General features: G+C 47.3%; 1 protein-coding gene across 9 annotated transcripts in view; it reads right to left on the bottom strand.

The window, feature by feature from the left end:
* LOC119450204 (transcriptional regulator ATRX-like) overlaps nt 1-19,523 on the bottom strand; it is a 127,975-nt gene that overhangs the window by 92,056 nt on the left and 16,396 nt on the right. For all 9 annotated transcript variants that reach the window (XM_049665712.1, XM_049665714.1, XM_049665715.1 and 6 more), the window contains 6 exons: nt 17,875-17,969; nt 9,033-9,161; nt 8,821-8,965; nt 2,004-2,119; nt 1,286-1,432; nt 383-563 (listed from right to left, as the gene is read on the bottom strand). In XM_049665712.1, the coding sequence (XP_049521669.1) occupies nt 383-563; nt 1,286-1,432; nt 2,004-2,119; nt 8,821-8,965; nt 9,033-9,161; nt 17,875-17,969 (813 nt within the window). The remainder of the gene's footprint in view (nt 1-382; nt 564-1,285; nt 1,433-2,003; nt 2,120-8,820; nt 8,966-9,032; nt 9,162-17,874; nt 17,970-19,523) is intronic.

The raw sequence follows: 19,523 nt of genomic DNA, 5'->3' as shown, positions 1-19,523 counted from the left end.
TGGCTCCGGCTGTTTCGGCAGCGCTCATTGGCTGAGATGAGCTCACGGGCTGAGTAGCTGTCGTCTGCTCGACGCACTGTCGTTGTTGCGCGGCTTGCATCGTTGCCGTCGCCCTTTCTCCATTTTATTGACCACAGGTAAGTGGAGAATAAAATCAATGTTTTCGCCACCTAGTATCAAAACTAGATGCAGCAGAGTGAAATGCCTGTCCAAGCTCCAAGCAGCTGCGGTATTGTCTCCGACGCGACAAGCGTCAGAAGTAGAGTCCAGTCATCCGCAGGTTCCATGCTGTAACTATTGTCCGTTGAGTGATTGCCAGTATGCATTTTATAGAGTTGATCATGCCTCAAGCACGACTGTTCTCAAGACAGCTGGCACTTACCTGGGTCAAGGAGGACTCTCCTGTACCGGGTGATCATTGCCTTTTTCTTGCGCTTGCCACTTCCTTTAACAAGAAGGCAGAACATGCTGTAGCCAATAATGGCCACACCACCTTCACTGTGCCACCTCTCCAGGGCCTCCAGCCTCAGAATATCTGCTCTCATGGAGGACACTTCGTACACCTGCAGACAGAAGAGCATAATGCTAAGTTTATGCTCTGCACTTTCCAAAATGTGAGAACTGATGAAACACTCAGTCAAGCAAGATCTGCTACAATGGGGCTGCGTTAAAAGCAGACAATATTATGTCAGTTGATACTGGATTGTGTGAGGACAACCTAGTATTGAAAGTGTGTACGTAATACTAAAGGGAATCAAGCAAAATTTCTAGTAGGTGGCAAGCCCTTTACAGAAAAAACATAAATAGGACACTTTGGCCTCGAATGCAGCTCATTCATAAGCATACTAGCTCTCATACTTCGATTCTTTGTGCTTTGCAACATGTTTAGGAATGTAGAATGTTCATTAAAGAGTGGAATAAGGCCAGCACTGCAGCCCTAACCTGCTACTCACCAGCCACAATTTGCCTTGAGCTCCACTAGTTACGGAAGACTTAAATGTTGTACTACTAAACTACAAATTTCATCAAGCAAAGTACTTCTAAAGCCTTTCAATCCATACCTTACAAGTGCCAGTGTAACAAAGCTACGGAGGGTCCAGGGTGAGGGGTCCTTTAAGACACATGAGGCTAAAGGAAGCAGAAATTCAGTAGAGCGACGAAACCACAACAAAGCACTGCAGTGCAAGTGACATGTACTGTGCGCTGCTGTCATCTCCTTTGCCGTGCCTGCTGCACTTCTATTACCACAAATTTATTCCGACAAAAAGAGCAGGCGAGAACCCACCTTCATGTCCAGGCCATTGCTGTGTAACCAGTGCTCGAACTCATTAGCCCAATTGAGCACAGTGTTGTAAGGGCACACAACGAGAGCAGTGCTAAGCAAGGGACCAGCCTCTTTGTGGGTCATCATGGTGTGCAAGAAAGATATCACCTGCAAAGCAACGTTAGATGAAAAGTTACAACATGGCTATCGTGCTGCTCTAAGCATGTGGCACAGTTTGCTTGAACTTTTCTTGTTTTTGGTTTTACAATAAGAGGAAATGCAAGGCACTTCCCTAAAGTCACTCACATAATTAATTTCTTTAGCTGTATATTTGTCCTGAGGAGATGGAGCAGGCACTGAACAACTCCTCAGGACAAATATACAGCTAAAATTCAAGAAGCCAACAATAAAAGAGTTTAGAGAAAGTTTGGAGAAGATAAGCAATTTTAATCGCACTAGAACACAATATTTATATTCTTGCACCTTTGTTTTAACCATGAGGAAAAGCAAAAACACAAAAATTATGTTCGATTGCAATTAAAATAAGCTTTTTGACTATCCCATGATTCCCTGGTTTCTGTAATTCTCACCTTCTTTTGGCAATTACTTCATCAAACATGGACAAAGAATTGATTGATGGACAAAGAATCACTGTTCCTGAATAGTGACAAAATATTTAGTGCGCCCCATGACAGCACACTCTCCCATCTTGCATTCCAACAAAGGCTAACCACAGCACCTGGAATGTTTTTCCAAGTCCCATACAATGAGCCAAGATGCAGCCAGATCCTTTTTCTGGGTCCTTCTTCAGCATCTCCAATGACTCAATGACACAGTCATAGATGAACTTGACACCTGCATTTTAATGCCATAATTGAGCAGGCCGTTCCACTAGCTTGAAATAGACGAAAAAAAAAAAATTTTGCTGGACAAATAGAACATGCACACACAATAGTAAATGTGTAGCTTGCTCCAACGTTACTAGACTAGCTTCAGTTTTAAAACTCTCCGCCCGTGCGCTTACCGCCGCTGTCGCCACTCCTTGGGCAGCCGCCAGATAGCGGCGCCGTTCCATCGCGCTCCACTGCAGACGCCTCGCCGCAGCCTTGAGCTCGTGCGGACGGGCAGCTTGCGCGTGTTTCATGCTCGCTGGCATTCTGCCTACAGTCCGAATTAGTGATACCATGCGAAAGCGCTATCCACCTACAGCAATAAGATATATCGGGCTAGTTGGTTCATACTGAAAGAAGGGTAAACTGCACAATAGGAAGAAACGCATACGCCGAAGCGCAGAAGCTGCGTTTTTAAGTGTCGTGTGTTTCTTCCTGCCGCCAAAACCTTTCACGCAGTTAACTTTTCCCATAGAGCAGCTTGGCACGTTTTCTCGCTGCTTTTACTTGCTTAACACTTTGGTCTGGGGCAGTTATACGCCAGCTAGCGAGACCAAATTTGTTATCCACAAAAATAACAGCACAACTTTCTTGTAAACCAATGAATGCTTTATTAAAGAAAACGAAGTAAAAAACAACTGTATGCCCCTATATATAGCTAAGACTTAAACTGTCAGAAGGGACATAATCTAGGCAAATGATTTGGGCCTACGTGGAAACCAACTCTACCTACAGCAGCTTGGCACGTTTCCTCGCTGCCTTTACTTTAAGACTGGATCCCCGCCGCTGCTCCAGGAACCTTGCCTAAGACTGCATTTTTATGCAAGGTTCCTGCAAGGTATGTGCGTATGCATGCGCGTGACTAAATAAAAATTAGCGTAGCTTGCACAAGTGGCGCAAGGCTAAAGAAACAACGGAGCTGATCGGCACCTAGCTGGTCCTGGCCTTACGGGTTATGCTTTTCCGGAATTTATTGATTACTGATCGATTATTGATTATCTATTGATTGGCTATTGCAACATATTGGCCACGTATTAGGGCTAGGCTAATCACTACCAAGTCAGCCCCAGCATTTTCCGGAATTTCTTGATTATTGATCGATTATCGATTAGCTATTGATAGGCTATCGCAAGGTATTGGCCACATATTTGGGCTAGGCTAAGCACTACCAAGTCATCCCCAGCATTTTCCAGAATTTATTGTTTATCGATCGATTATCAATTAGCTATTGATTGGCTATCGCAAGGTGATGCGAGGCATAGCTGTGCGTAGTGACGTCATCACTAGGCGAGTTTTTGCGAACACTACGCGGGGAAGCAAAAAGCTTAAACAGCTCTGCTGTTAAAAATTTAATGATGCGTGCACTCAGTTCCTGAAAGTGCAAGGGGCACCCAACACGACTCAGCGTATTCTCGGACAGCTCTTCTAAGATGGCCCAGAACAGGTCACGAAACATCTCTCTTCGTTTGCGTTTTTTTTTTCCCCGGTTGTTTCGACAGATACGAGGGAAGGTTCGGGAACACTTTCGGCACTGCACCCTCGGCAAGTGTCCACTTATCTCGTGGCATCTCAGCCGTCTGTCCATTCATAATATGATCAAACACTTTAAGATGTCCTGCTCATGAAAGTGTAAATCACACTCTATGGATTTCACGGAGTTCCCGGTCAGCACGAGGAATCGCTCTGCTCAACGCTGAGCCAAGTGTCGCATTGCTGGGAGCACACAAGTGGCACGCCGAACTGTCGACATCGTTCGATAGCCGCTTGTTGCAGTCAGGAACGCAGCACGTCGGCATCGCCTGCTAATATCCTTAACAAACGCGATGAAGGCTACAGTTTCACAGATGACATGCTTCCTGAAATCCGCCCGTCAACAACCAACCACAGAATACACCAACGCTGCACCGCGTGTTTCGTTCGGCTAGTTCGCGTAGCCGGCTAGTGGGGAAGTGAAGCTGGGTGCGACGGCAGCGCCATGAAGGTGCGGGCAGGTGGCGGTTCTGCGCAACGCCGCCGAGTTTTACAACTGAAGCTAGTTTAGTAACATTGGCGTGCTCAGCCCATGACCACTCGTACAATTTGAGCACTGTGTACAGGAGAGATAATACAATGAACAAAAACAAGCACACAGAAGTAATTCTGAAGGAAAGTAATGTATTATTATCAAACTAATTTCTGTATTTTAACTATGGGAGGACACTGGTCTCAAATAATTTGTTTTTTTTTTGTTTTGGTTTTAAGCTAATGTAACAAAACTTGGTAATCTGGTTGTTTTTCATGCTGATTTCAAATATGCAATTACTTTTTCTGTACTAGTTAATTATTTTTGGAGATAATTAAAATTAATTAACTATTATTTGTAGGTACAATAACAGAAAAATTACTGTTCAGAGGGTTACTATTTGGACATGCCTAGAAACTACAAAGCATAAGGCATACAGAGTTAGGAGTACTTTTTTTTAGTATGATAATATTTAGTTATCCTATAGTAGTTTTAATTACATGTTGCAAACATGGCCACTTGATTTAAGGTGAAATTAAAATTTTCAGAGGCCTAACTAAAAAATTCACTCTTAACCCTGTGTGCTCTACAGATTCAGCTACAAGCAATAACAAAAATTGCAGCTCTAGCTTTTCTGAAGGCAGAGATATAGTTTTTGGAAGTCTGCAATTGAAGCAAAACTTTTTTTCTCAGCAAATGAGATAAACTTAACAAGCCCATTCTTAGTAAACAACAACACAAAACGGGGGAATATTTGCAATTCCACTGTGATTAGTAGGCCCCAGGAACATAGTCTTTCTGGTTGTAGTCACTGCGATCAGAAATGTGGTACATCAGCTGCACGTCACAGAAATAAAAAAAAGTTTTTTTTACCCATCCATTGGCAAAAATTCAGCTCGAAAGTGTGGCATAAAACGGTATTAGGACTAAAATATCAATCCAGGAGACACGATAAGTTTAGGGAATCAGTTTCTGCATAATTCAAATATAGCATTAAAAAAAAAAAGACTTTTGCGCGAGTTCTTGGTCATTAAGGCCCGTCCCCCCTTAAGTTACTTTTATTCTGATGTTAACTACTGTGGACCAGAAGCCCATGACTGACACAACTCATTTTCTGCTACCCATACTAATGGCTTTTAACTAGCACCAATGTCCTTCTTAAATTGTAGTAACTGTTAACAAAATTTACAACATGTCTTAAGGTTTCCCACAGGGCCGAAAGTTTTCTTCATCCATAGCTCTCTTATGTGCATACAGCTAATCTTCTGCAACATTCTAGTCATTTACTGCAAAACTACCTTTCCTAAGAGTTTTCCTAAGATAGCCTGCATTTTGATGAGATATAGCATCTTCTTCTTTCAGGGGTTTTACGTGCCAAAACCAGTTCTGACTATGAGGCATGCTGTAGTGGAGGGCTCAGGATTAATTTTGACCACCTGGGGTTCTTTAACGTGCGATGCGGTATAGCAGAACCAATTTAATCTTACCGTATTTCTGCCAACATAATCAGAAACAGTTTGCTTTGAAGTACACACACATATTGAATGAATTAAATGAATGAATGAATGAATATTTATTCTGATGAAAGATTATACAACGTGATCGAGCATTTCATCTGAGTATTTAGCATGACTGCTAGCCATGGACTCATGCAATCGGTAAGCAAGTGTACTAACTCAAGCATACATTTTGTAGCAAAAGATCCAGGTCGGATTATTTTTTTTCATTTGAACAGTTATTTTAACAGCGAAGCTGTTTAAGCCAGCCGTAATTTGTGGTGCGTAGTCGTGGTAGCCATGGCAACCCGGAAGAAGAGGATGAGGAGGAGACCGCATGCATGCGCACGCGGTCTCCTCCTCATCCAGCTTCTTCCTTCCCGACCCCTGCCTCTCTTCTCTCCACGGCACGCTGAGCCAGGAGAAAAAAAAAAGGCGAAAGCTTGCACTAGGCCGTGCAAAGCTCAAGACACAGCTAAGCTGACCGATTGATATCGAGTGGCTAGCCTCCAAAGCATTCGGCGTCGGCAAGCAGCAGCGTTCTTGGCACTGTGCCAAGCTTCGTTATAATGCCTGCCTGCGTTTGTGGCATGCCAGGAACGCTGTCGCTCGTAGGCGCCGACGCATCCAGCGCTAGTCACGTGAAATGTCGCCAATGCGTTCGGCGTCGGCAAGCCCTAGCAGCAACCAAGTTCATACCTAGCAGTAGCAGCCAGTAAGCTTCACTGTGCCTAAGCTTTGTGCGACTGAGTGCAAACTTGCCTGATTTTTTACATATAGTACATACATAAACTCATAAATTTGAAGGCACACATTAAGCATAACATATATAACAGTGCAATACTAATAGCAACAATTATAAAGAAATGAAGTTCTTGTGGTACAAAAAGTGCAATGTATTCACCATTTCACTGACGAAAAATTCCTATCTATTTCACCCAATTTTTTTAGGGCACATAAAAAGTTCTTGTTTTTATTTATCTCAAGCGAGATACCATTCCCTATTATACTGTGCATTTCTCATAAAGGTTGTGCATTGATGGAATGTTGAGAAACTATTTTTAGCTTGGTGACAAGTGTTTCTATAAGGCGTTAGGAAGATGCTGGAAGAGTAAGGGTTATTATTCGACAAGATATTGTGCATTAGGCAAGCACTTTTACAATCTTGTGCAATCTGAAATGGCCTTAGCTCAAGTGATCTAAACAGTGGCTCACTATGTGCTATAGAACTTGAAAATATCATGATGTGAAGCGGTCTTTCTTGTAGCATTACCAGGAGATAAGATAGATATGTACAGCCCCATGATTATGAGCAATGTGTTATGACTATGAAATATACACTGAAATTCACTACTGCACAGCTCTATATAGCTTCCTGCCAGTTTTGTTTCGTGGATGTCACATCTAAGGCCTGCTCTCTTCTCTATGCACTGAATGCTTACACACAGACAATGCAAGGCGCATACAGTCGAACCCACTTAAAACAATATTCAACTGCCACGAAAATTCCATTGTTATAACAGAGTTCCATGAAAAAAAATCTAAATAAAGGGATGGAATAGCAGTTGTGAGAAAACTATAATGGCAGGGAGGCCAGTGTCGCTCCCTACCACTTTCCTCCATCCGGCTACTGATTGTGCCGACTCGTGTAACTGTTTAACTCAGCTTCCTGCACACAAGCACATTCGCAACGATCGCCTCATCGGTTAAAGCACCTTGTTTCCAATATAGCAGTGCGCTTTCTTTCCACCGGCAACATCGTGCATTGCCAATGATCAGCGGGCAGATCAGCCGTCTTCCGTTTCGGCGGTGAGTCAAACGAGGCCGAGATGCCACGTGGCCTAGGACCGACTTGACGCAACCAACAAAGACGAGCCCGAGCGCCTTAAACCGTTGGCAGAATTGCCCGGAATGAGGGGCCAGCTGGCCAGTGCGCAATCTCGGGGCAGCGTGCAGCAGGCACTGCACAGCAGCGCTATCAGACTATCAGCACAGTTAAAACGGTCCATTCGTGTTTCGGAGAGAGGTGTGGCATAGAGCTATGGGTGCAGCCCATTCATTTTCGGAGGAGCGGAAGGGCAACGGCAGAGAGGCGCACGAGGCTGGCGATGCGAAGAAGGCTGTAAAACAGTGCGGCAAGGTGCGGCGGGTCAAATTTTTTTCAAGCGAAGCTTGTATTGCCTCACAAGTGTCGGCAGTGGTGGTGGTGTCACGCTAAAAAACCCGACTGCTCCCGGAGCAGAGCTGCTGTTCCAGCTGTGCCGGTGCTGGATCACGTGATGCGCGTGGCCAATCAAGGTCGTTTGGCATGTTGTGGGGAGGGAAAGGAAAGGGGATTCACGTGCGCTCCGCTGGTCTTCCCTCTCCTCAGATCAGTCTCGGCGACGGGATGGAAAGGCCACGAGTGGTGCATTCTGCCCAGCGACAGTGAGCTCTTTTCCAATAGAGTTCGCAGTGCCATTCATCAAACGCAGCCTGCTCCTCGGCAGAACGCACCACGCGTGGCCTTTCCATCCCGTCGCCGAGACATGTCCCGGTCGAGGGACATGTCGCCGTAATAAAACATAAACGTTTAATAAAGGTATACATCAAGGGAAGGAATCGTACAATGCAACGGAAGGAAAAATTGCACAAAAGGGAAGGACCGGTAGTACAAAAGGAAGGGAAAAGTAGTAGGTCAGGTGCACACACGACAAGCTTCGCTTACCCCTATTTTCTCAACAGAGGAAGGCTAGTGTTTTTTCTTTCAAAGATTTCGCATTCCATTACCTTGTGGTACGGACACCCAGTGGCCAGACTTCATCATATAACCGATAAAGTGGCCTGGGGGCATTGTATTCAGCAGGTTATTTCACCATAGAAAACATACAAAAGTTGACAGTGCAGCAGCTTCTCATTTTTATAACCAATATATTGTTAAAACCGGTGTCGTTATAAGTGGGTTTGACTGTACACAGCAAGGTGTTACTGCGACAAGCTTCAAATGGGGTTTGCTTTGTTTGTTCTTTCTGTTACACTGACGACGTCGATCATCATATCATGCTCTTATCAGGCCATCATCTCGTCTAAAATTTCACCCTCGAGATAAGGTGGAGAGAAAAATTATTTTCCCACAACTGTCACTATAAAGCACTAATTCTATAAATGGAAGTATGCAAGGAACATCACCTTTGACCTGATGGGGCTTCATGAACTTGACGAGCTTTTCATTGACTTGCACAAGGGGTTCCTTCGTCTGCAGGTCCACTTCAAGCACCAGTTCCTTCACTGTCACGTCGGCATCATAGGGTTGAGTTCCAAGGACTTCGTAGTACTGCAGCAAGAAAAGGAAAAGCAGTGACGGTCAGTCAAAGAACAGCACAGTACAAAGGACACCATACCAGTTTCTGCCTTTCAGCAATGCGTTGCTTTCTTTCCTCTTCAGCCTGCGCAGCTGCCTTAGTCTGTTGAGCAAGCTCTTCGTCAGAGATGAGTTTGCGAATGTTCCTGCGTCCTTTGCCATCAGGGTCCTGATTCGGTAAGCAAAAACAGGACAGTTTTATGGGAGAGGCACAATACCAAGTTGACCACAATACTTGCGTTGACATGGTTAGCCAAATATCCAAGAAAATTCAGAAAATTAGGTACTTGTGCTATGCAAGCAAGAAGTTCAATCACTCAAACATTTTTTGGAGTGGAGGCATAGCTTTATGGAAAAAGTGAGGTTGTGGAAACAAAGAAAAGGCATTCCTTGAATTATATAAACAATTGACTTGCACAAATGCCAGCAGCCAAGATATGCAAGTATTGATTTTCAAGAAACATTTCTAAATAAAGTAAACAATGAAAAAAAAAAACTGAATGACATCTCATCTGGTTAACAAGTAAATTCATATTGCAGGAAGAAAGCCAAAAGCTGCCCATAAAAATGCAGTTAAACGGTTATTTTAAAAATGACACAAAAGCAGTAATATAGCCTGGTAAGTGTCAATGAAAATTACTGTAATGAAGATACATATCTCATTCTCTAACAGCAAGATCATGTTAGTTATGACACAATATGGAGGCAATTACTTCAGAGTGCAAGATAGCAATTTCGGCATCATATTTTGTGGGGATTGAGGGAGGCGCCGGCGCCATTGCGCGGGGGTTTCACCTGTTCTGCCGTCCTCGCTTTTCCCCGTCCCGCGTAACCGGTTCCCGCGGTGGCGCTGCGCACGCGGCGGTTGCACTGAGGGCGCTGATGTCACGAGGCGGCCGCGTTTCGGCTGCTAGCGGCGGAGCGTGGCTTTCTCCCTCTCTCCGGGACCAGCGCATGGTACGTACATGCTTTCCTCTCGTCTGCCGACACCTTTGTGACTAGGACTGGAGCTCGCGCACGGTGCCTTTGCCCGTGCGGGGAGCGCGTACTTTGTGCTGATCCTTTTCCCAACGCTAAGCCGACGAGCGGTGCCACAGTGCTCGCGCGAGGTCGTACCCCGCCGAGCCGCACTTGCCGAAAGCCTAAGCCGAAGGAGGACAATGGGTGGCAACACCACCTTGAAATTTCCGCACTAGCTCACCGTGACATCGTGGATTTTGACGCCGTTTGCTCGGACTTAATTAAATTTTTATCAGTAAAAATAACTACATTGTATTCTAAAAGAGCCAAGGACGGAACTTGGAAAGCTTGAAGAACTTTTAATGAACCACAACAGTCGAATTGCAAAAAAAAAATACTTTGCAAACAGTGACGTCACACTGATGTACCAGCTCTAGGGCTTCAGCACGAAATTCAAAAATCAAGCTTTGACAGTCATTTTCCGCTTCTAACATCTAACCTATTCCCGTGATATTGTCACGGGTATAAACTATTTACAAGGTGTATTTACAGGAGATAGATAAACAGCAGCTGAGAATACAGAGAGGCTGTTTTCACGAACAGCACTTCGTCCTCCTCTCCGTCGTCGACATTGTCTGCTTGCCTACCGTAACACAACCCCCGGCGGAAAAAGCACCGTCCCGGTGCTTCAGATGGGGCCATCGGTAAGGGCATAATAGGGCTTAAGCCGAGAGACGTGTACGACGTCAGGTGATGTGGAACCGGGTGGCCCGACGAATGTCACTGGGATGATCTCATAGGTGACATTGGTCACTTGACGTAGAACGCGGTAAGGACCTTTGTAGCACGAAAGGAGTTTCTCGGAGAGCCCCACTCGTCGGCAAGGGGACCAAAGTAGTACCAGAGAGCCTGGTGAAAAGTATGTCTCACGATGGCGGCAATTGTAAGCGTGTTTTTGAGTTTCCTGCGATGCCAACAAACGAGTACGGGCAAGCTGGCGCGCATGGTCAGCGTGGGCGATGGCGTCGCGGGCATACTCGGTCCGGGAATTCCGTACCAAGGGGAGCGAAGCGTCCAATGGTAATACAGGGTCACGACCGAAGAGCAAGTAAAAGGGGGAATACCCAGCAGTATCGTGGCGTGACGAATTATAGGTGAACGTGACATAGGGTAGCGCAATATCCCAGTCCTTGTGGTCGGGTGAAACGTATTTCGATAGCATGTCAGTGATGGTCCGATTAAGCCGCTCAGTAAGGCCGTTGGTCTGGGGATGATAGGAGGTAGTGAGATTGTGCTTGGTAGAACAGGAGTGTAGGATATCGGTGATGACTTGGGAGAGAAAAGTGCGGCCACGGTCGGTAAGGAGCTGTCGCGGGGCGCCATGGACTAAAATGATATCCTGGAGTAGGAAATCGGCGACGTCAGTCGCGCAGCTCGTGGGAAGCGCCCGAGTGATGGCGTAGCGCGTCGCGTAATCAGTAGCCACAGCAATCCACCTGTTGCCAGAGCTGGACTCAGGGAAAGGGCCAAGGAGATCCAAACCCACGCGGAAGAATGGCTCAGTTGGAATGGCGATCGGCTGTAAGTACCCGGCAGGAGGCATTGCTGGTTTTTTTCGATGTTGGCAGGGCTTGCAAGCAGCTACGTATCGCCGTACGGAGCGTGCGAGGCCGGGCCAATAGAAGCGGCGGCGCACGCGGTCGTAAGTGCGAGCAACCCCTAGGTGTCCGGCAGTAGGTGCATCATGAAGCTCCTGAAGCACAGTTAAGCGGAGGTGTTGGGGAACGACAAATAGAAGGGGAGGACCGTCAGGGTGAAAATTGCGGTGGTACAATATCCCGTCGTTGAGGACGAACCACCGTAACGATGGATCAGTGGGAGCAGATTCCATTCGGTCAATGAGGGTCCTCAAGGTAGCGTCAAGGCGTTGCTCGTGGGCCATGTCCAAAAGCTGGGAAATGGAAAGAACACTTGCGGAAGCATCCATGACGGCGTTGGCGGGCGTGTGGACAGGGTAACGGGACAAGCAGTCAGCGTCATTGTGTAGGCGACCAGACCTATGCACTACAGAATAGGAATACTCCTGTAGCCGCAAAGCCCATCGTCTGAGCCTCCCTGTGGGATCTTTTAAGGACGAAAGCCAACAGAGGGCGTGGTGGTCCGTTACAATAGAAAAGGGCCTGCCATATAAATAGGGGCGGAATTTCGCTACTGCCCACACAAGTGCCAAACATTCGCGCTCGGTAATAGAGTAATTCCGCTCCGCAGGTGACAAAAGACGGCTAGCGTACGCGATAACATGTTCACGGCCGTGCTGAACTTGTGCCAAGACGGCACCGATGCCGTGGCCACTGGCATCGGTGCGCACCTCTGTAGGGGCTGACGTGTCGAAGTGTCCTAGAATCGGCGGGGTGGTGAGTATGGTGGTAAGGCGTGAAAAGGCGGCGGCCTCAGAGTCTCCCCATGAAAACGGCACACTTTTCTTCAGAAGATCTGTCAGAGGGTGTGCTATGGTGGCAAAACCTTTAACAAAGCGGCGGAAGTAAGAGCAAAGGCCCACGAAACTTCGGACATCTTTTGCGGACTGTGGGACAGGAAATTCTTTCACGGCGCGAATTTTCTCCGGGTCCGGTCGGATGCCAGACGCATTGACGACATGTCCAAGGACTGTAATTTCACGGTGGCCGAAGTTACATTTCTTCGAGTTGAGCTGTAGACCGGCCTTGCGAAAAACAGCAAGTACAGCTGAAAGGCGCTCAAGGTGTGTGCTGAATGTCGGCGAGAACACAATAACATCATCTAGGTAGCAGAGACAAGTCGACCACTTAAATCCTTGGAGTAATGAGTCCATCATGCGCTCAAAGGTAGCCGGAGCGTTGCATAGCCCAAAAGGCATAACCTTGAAGTGGTAAAGACCATCAGGCGTTATAAAGGCGGTCTTTTCACGATCGAGATCATCCACAGCGATGTGCCAATATCCGGACCGTAGGTCGATGGATGAAAAATACTGTGCCCCGTATAGGCAATCAAGGGCGTCATCTATACGAGGTAGTGGGTAGACGTCCTTCTTCGTGATGCGGTTGAGGTGCCGGTAGTCGACGCAGAATCACCATGTGCCGTCCTTCTTTTGACCAGCACAACAGGTGACGCCCAGGGACTTGACGACGGCTCAATGATGTCTTTTGCGAGCATCTTGTCTACTTCCGTTTTGATGACTTGGCGCTCCGAAGCTGAAACTCGGTAGGGGCGCCGATGGATGGGAGGATTATCGCCTGTATGGATACGATGTTTGACAAGTGACGTCTGGCCTAAGGGACGGTTGTTCAGGTCGAATATGTCCTTGTACGAAACCAATAAACTGCAGAGCTGGTCAGCCTCCACAGGTGTGAGATTCGGGGCCATCATTTTCCTAATTTCGTGGTCAGTACAAGTGGCAGACCAGAAAGATTCACAGGATGCGTCGACGGCAAAAGTCTCAGCGCAGTGAACTGCTAAAGCAGTGATCGTAGCCAGGGTGATATCTTTAGGCAGAATTTGCTTTGTGAGCCCGAAATTCACCACAGGGAGATACGTGCGATTGTCTGTGACTCTCAGTATTGTGTGAGGGACAGTAACGTTGTGGCTGAGAACGATGGCAGTTATAGGAGCGGAGATGTAATCACCATTGGGAACTGGCGTAGATGGCGCACGCCATTTCAATGTATGTCAAGGCCTGTGGTGGAACGGGAACAAAATCAGTCGGTCTTAGGCGAATTTCTCGAGGTGTCGGAGGATCGTCCAGCAGAGGCAGGTCAAGACGCACAGTACTAGAGCAACAATCGATGAGCGCTGAATGGGCAGAGAGGAAGTCGAGGCCTAGTATGAGGTCATGGGGGCATTGGTCAAGCACAGTGAAAAGGACGACAGTTTGGCGGCCGGAAATGCTCACACGTGCAGTACACAGTCCGATCACGGCTACCGTGCTGCCGTCGGCGATTCGTACGACCCGAGTAATGGCAGGCGTAACAACCTTCCTTAAATGGCGGCAAAGGCGGCTGGTCATAATCGATATGTGCGCTCCGGTATCTATGAGTGCTGTGACGGGTGTACCTATCAACGTGGACGTCAAGAAGGTTATGTCTCGTAAACAGCGTCAAAGGAGGATTTTGCGGCGAATTCGACATTGCAGCACTACCCCAAGGTGCCGCATTGCCTAGTTTTCCGGCTGGGATGGTCCTGGGTAGGTCGGCGAGGGCAAGCGGTGAAGCTGGGGCGCACGTGGCTGGCGACGTTGAGGCGAGGGCGAGCGAGTATAGCGGCGAGGAGAGGTAGTGGCGTCGGAAGCGTCGTAGAAGCGACGGGGTGAAGAACTGCGGGGCGAACTTGAATTCCAGAATGTGTTTCGAGGCGGGGACGGCCAACGGCTACGGCAGTGACGGGAAACGTGACCGATTCGGCCACAGCAGAAACAGATCGGCCTGTCATCAGGTGTACGCCAGTCCGATGGATTCCGCGCACTGTAGGGATAACGGGCACTGTGGGGTGGACTGTGATAGGACCGAGGCATAGGAGCAGGGCCGGTGTCAGGACGACTCAAGGAGCAGGCGCTGGGGAGACCCATATTAGCGATCTCCTGGCGAACCACGGACTGGATCAGCGAAATTGTCTCAGCAGTATTGGTCAAAGACGTCTGTTGAGGCGAGACAGGAAACGCTGCTTCGAGTTCGCGGTGCACAATGCGGGTCACATTTTCACTTGGTGGTGACAAGCTAGATTGGTCGGTTGGGTCGGTGCAAGAAGAGGTCGCTGCAGTATTTGGAAGCCGTGTAAACTGATTATGTATACGGCGGCTCTTCGCCTGCTCGAAACGGCGGCATTCCTTCATGATGGCGTCGACAGTCGATAAGTTTCTAAAGACCAGAAGGTTGAATGCGTAGTCCGCGATGCCCTTGATAATGTGCCCAACCTTGTCCGCCTCTGGCATTGACGTGTCGATCTTATGACAGAGGGCGAGGACGCCCTCTGACGCCCTCTGCCCTCTGACAGAGGTAGGAGACATACGACTCGGTGGCAGTTTGGGCACGCGTGGCGAGTTGTTGCTTGGCGGCTAGCTGTCGACCGGTTGGATCGCCAAAAACGTCGGACAGCTTCTCTTTAAACAACTCCCAGCTGGTGAGCTCTTCCTCGTGTGTGTAATACCATGTTCGCGGTGTTCCGTCGAGGTAGAACACGACATTGGCCAGCATTATGGTCGGATCCCACCTGCTCACCTTGCTGACGCGCTCATACATCTTCAACCATTCTTCTACGTCAACACCATTGAGGCCGTTGAACTTGCCGGGGTCTTGCGGCTGAGGTAGAGCAACGTACTGGGTCTGCGTAGTCGGCGATGCAGCTGCAGACGCGGTGCCTGCCGCTTGATGCATGTTCCCAGGCTGGGCGAGACGTCCGCTGCGGAGCTCCGTGGCGAAGACGCGTACCCAGCACCTCTCACCAAAAATGTCACGGGTATAAACTATTTACAAGGTGTATTTACAGGAGATAGATAAACAGCAGCTGAGAATACAGAGAGGCTGTTTTCACGAACAGCACTTCGTCCTCCTCTCCGTCGTCGACATTGTCTGCTTGCCTACCGTAACAATATTGTCGAAAATAGAATTCTTCGTCAGTCTAAACAGATTTAATGTGTATCTTTAGCGTCCCTTTAAAGTTAACGAAATGGGATATAATGAAGGAAATTAATTTCCCCTTGAAATCCCCACATAGATCCATGCATTTAAAACCTCGTTTAAAAGTGAAATTGTCCTGCCAATGGATATAACTAACTAGATTAGTCTCTGAAACCCAAAAATACCCGACCATAGCACGCCGAGTACAACGCTTTCCGTGGCTTTCGGGACAACAGTTCAAAACTCCCGCATCCCCACATCGAATACATCGTTGAGCAACACTGGTGTTTCGCACCGCCGCACGTAGACACGGACAAGCAGGAGCTCATTATCACAATTCTCCACTGACCTCGTACGTGTGAAAGCTGTGCCACGCTGTGCAGCTACGTGTGGCGGTGCGAAAGATTAGTCCATTCATTTCTACTGCGGAGCGCACTACGCAGGCAGGCGTAGCTGGGCGTGGCCTCCAAAATCTTCCCTGCGCAATCTCGAAGGTCAGGCGCGAGCCTGCGTGACTAACGCCCTGCTGTGCCACTATACGTGGCGGTGCGAAAGATTAGTGAATTCACTTCTCCCTTTCTCTACGCCGTCTACGGCATGCCGTGCAGGCAGCCGTAACTTGACTTTTCCTCAGAGATCTCCCCCAGTGCAATCTCGCAGCTGGGCGTGGCCTCCGAGGTTACATTGGCATCAGTGCAATTTCAGAGGCCATGATTTGGTCGAGCCAAGCCGGCGCGAAGAAGTTCGCTTGCCTTCTTGATCCCACAACGGAGCACTGTGTTGTGTGCTACATGCTACTCGACCACGACGGGCCAAGTGGAAACCGGATGCAATGGACCGTCACAATGGAATAGAAGGCAGCTATCTAAAGGCTGTCGCGTCAGGTGCTAAGTCGCGTGTTGCCCACGCCAATGATTTTTTGTTGTCATTGCAGGCATGGCCGTGTAGCAGTCCTGCAAGCCGCAAAGCAGTCTTCTTATTTTCATGTTCATAATTGCTCACCTCATTGGTCATATATTGCAGTGACCATAATGGATATAACAAAGTAATGGGTATAACGAAGTAATATCGGCTCCCCTTCAACTTCGTTATAACAAGGTTCGAGTGTATATACTAAGTGCTTCGAAAACTGTGAATTCAGCATCTCTGCACCATGTCACGTGGGTTTTAGAATCAGAAACGTAATTTAAGGAATTTGGGCGTGGCCTCCCAAAGCTTCCCTGCGCAACCTCGAGGGTCAGGTGCAAGCCTGCGTGAGTAACGGCATAGCGGTGCCGCATGGCCTCCATATCGTGTAATAATCGACATAATCTTGCTATTAGAGAATGAGATATGTATCTTCATTACAGTATTTTCATTGACACTCACCAGGCTATATTACTGCTTTTGTGTCATTTTCAAAATAACCTTCTAACTGCATTTTTATGGGTTCCACCTAACAAACCTCCGATAACTTGTAATAACTACCGATTGTGAGCGTGGTACTGGTGATACTTATAACAATAGCTGCTACTGGAGCTGAGTGATGCCTTCAGCTTGGCTTGCTAGCATTGCCCAATGGAAACATGGACAAGGACGATGCTTGCAAGCAAATCAAGGTACAAGTTTTTCTACTCGAGTTGCGCTGAAAACAAGATGCTGCTGCACATCAGATGATAGGCTGTCCCTTGTACAAATACTGTTTGAAGTGAACCCAGAAGGCCTGTGCTAGAAATTCTAAAACATATATGCATGGAGACATCTCTCGATGCCATGGACCTCAGGAACTTGTTAGATGGCTTCAATATTTCTTTGGGTGAGCGCACTCATGGAACCATCTGCTGTCTAAAACTAGGCCACTTCGACTTGTCGTCTTGGACTGTACACGACTGCCCCAGATGTTGCTACGCAATGCTCATTGGCTGAAAGCGCCCCCTTAGGCCGTCCAGGACTGCTAGGGATGGATAACCGGAAAGGCCCGCTACTAAAAGAGGTGCAGGATATTTGCACGAAGCCGCTCACAGAGGTGCTTCTTGAGATGGCTAGAACAGTGACTCGTTTTTGGATATATTTAGGAGCATCACACATATAAAAACTGATATGAGAACTATCAATGTGCTACTAATGGCAAAATGAACATAGTCATTATTCTGAAACGGTACAATATGCATTCAGACACAACTCGCTTAACCGACGTCTCATACTCATCTTGATTTTTGGTACTGCACTTGCATGACCTTTTTTTAGAACTACGACAAATGTGAAAAAGCTGTTTTGGAGCACAGGAAAGATCACCTTTGTTGGTGACACGCCGGCTCCCTCTTCGTAACCATCATGTGGCTTCAGTGGTCTGTCTTGCTCTTCACCGTCATTACTTGAATCATACAACCCTACACAAATGAAATTAAACTGTGAGTAAGAAGACATTCAAGAGCACTGGCACATGAAACGAAAAATATATTTTTTATAGTCAAAACTTAACTTCACTTTCCCTTTCCCAGTAAACCAAGCCACTTACAATAGTAAAACCTCGTTAACTCAAAGCTGAAAGAACTGGAAAAAATTTCAAGATAAGCGGAGTTTCGAGATAAGTAAAAATCACGAAAATAGAAGCCTGCTGGCTGTGCATAGAACACATGGATCCTTTCAAAAGCAGTGCCAGTAATATTCTCGGTCACTTTTGCATACCTCGGCATCGGACAAGTCAGTGTCTACAAACAACAGCCTTACTGGCACTGTGCCAAGACAGCATGCCAACACTGAGTCAAGATGACTGACCCTAATCCAAGACTTGAAACCAGACATCCAAAGAGTTCATAACCAGTTCCAAACACCCAAAACGTTGACGCCGCTAATTTCTGCAGCATAATGCACTCCAGACCATTTCACTTGAAAACCAAAACTGAATGCGGAAGAGCACAGCTGTCAAGCCTTTAGCAGATGCCTATGAGTGACGTGCCATTTACGCCTCACTGTCGCATGAGCATGAAGCGAGCGTCCTTATAAAGCCACATTGTCATTGTAGCGCTGTGGACTCGCACGCTCACCTCATTTAAACGCAACACGTGGACTGATCATGCTTGCTCAAAAGCGTCAATTGTCTTGCTCAAGGTGATGATTAATGCACTGTAACTAGATTGATATATCACTCACAGCGTCCTAAATGAGAGGGAAGAAAAAGAAGAAGACTTCACTCCCAGCTCCCCGTTGATGTGCGAGACCACAAGGAAGTGGCAGAGAGCAGCCAAGCAAATGCACATTAGCGGTGATAGAAAGAAGCAGGAAAGATCAGCGTGGAGCGGAGCGCAGCGCAGCATCTGGCTTGTTAGCAAACTTGGCACCAGCCCGATCGCTTACTGCTGCTGGGTGAAAAACAAGCGCAAGCAACACTGCCTCCTCGACAGGGCAAGCCATGTTAATCAAAGGCCGATAATTGGAACTTGCCATAGGCAGAATTCTGCTCCCTTTTTGGGTGATATCGCAGCTGCACACAATGTAAGGAAACTTTTGGGTTGTGACATTTCCCTGGTATTTTCCCAGTCAAGATTTCAAGATATCCAGTGTCCAGCGCAAGAACTTTTCGAGATAAGAGGTGAAAAACACATAGAGTTGACACCACAACGGGCAAAATTTTCAACTTACCCAATATCTTGAGATATCAGAGTTCGAGTTAACAAGGGTTTACTTAGGTTTACTTAGGAATCAGTGGTGGCGTGGAGCAGAGGTAGAACACCCGGCTTCTAACCTGAAGGTTGTAAGTTCGAATCCTCCTCCAGTCCATTACATTTTCAGGCATAGAGTGGCGCCTGACACCGGCAAAAAAAATAATAATAATAAATATCGCCGAGAGCTAGTGGGGCTATACTGATCCAGGTGCAACCAAATTAGGAAGGCTCACTAAGCTTCAACAAAGTCACTCCCTCACCAGAACAGGAATTGGCCTC

The sequence above is a fragment of the Dermacentor silvarum genome, chromosome 4 (assembly GCF_013339745.2).
Source record: "Dermacentor silvarum isolate Dsil-2018 chromosome 4, BIME_Dsil_1.4, whole genome shotgun sequence".
Taxonomy (NCBI): Eukaryota; Metazoa; Arthropoda; class Arachnida; order Ixodida; family Ixodidae; genus Dermacentor; species Dermacentor silvarum.
Note: the sequence above shows the minus strand (reverse complement) of the source record. Positions and strands in the feature narration are given on the sequence as shown.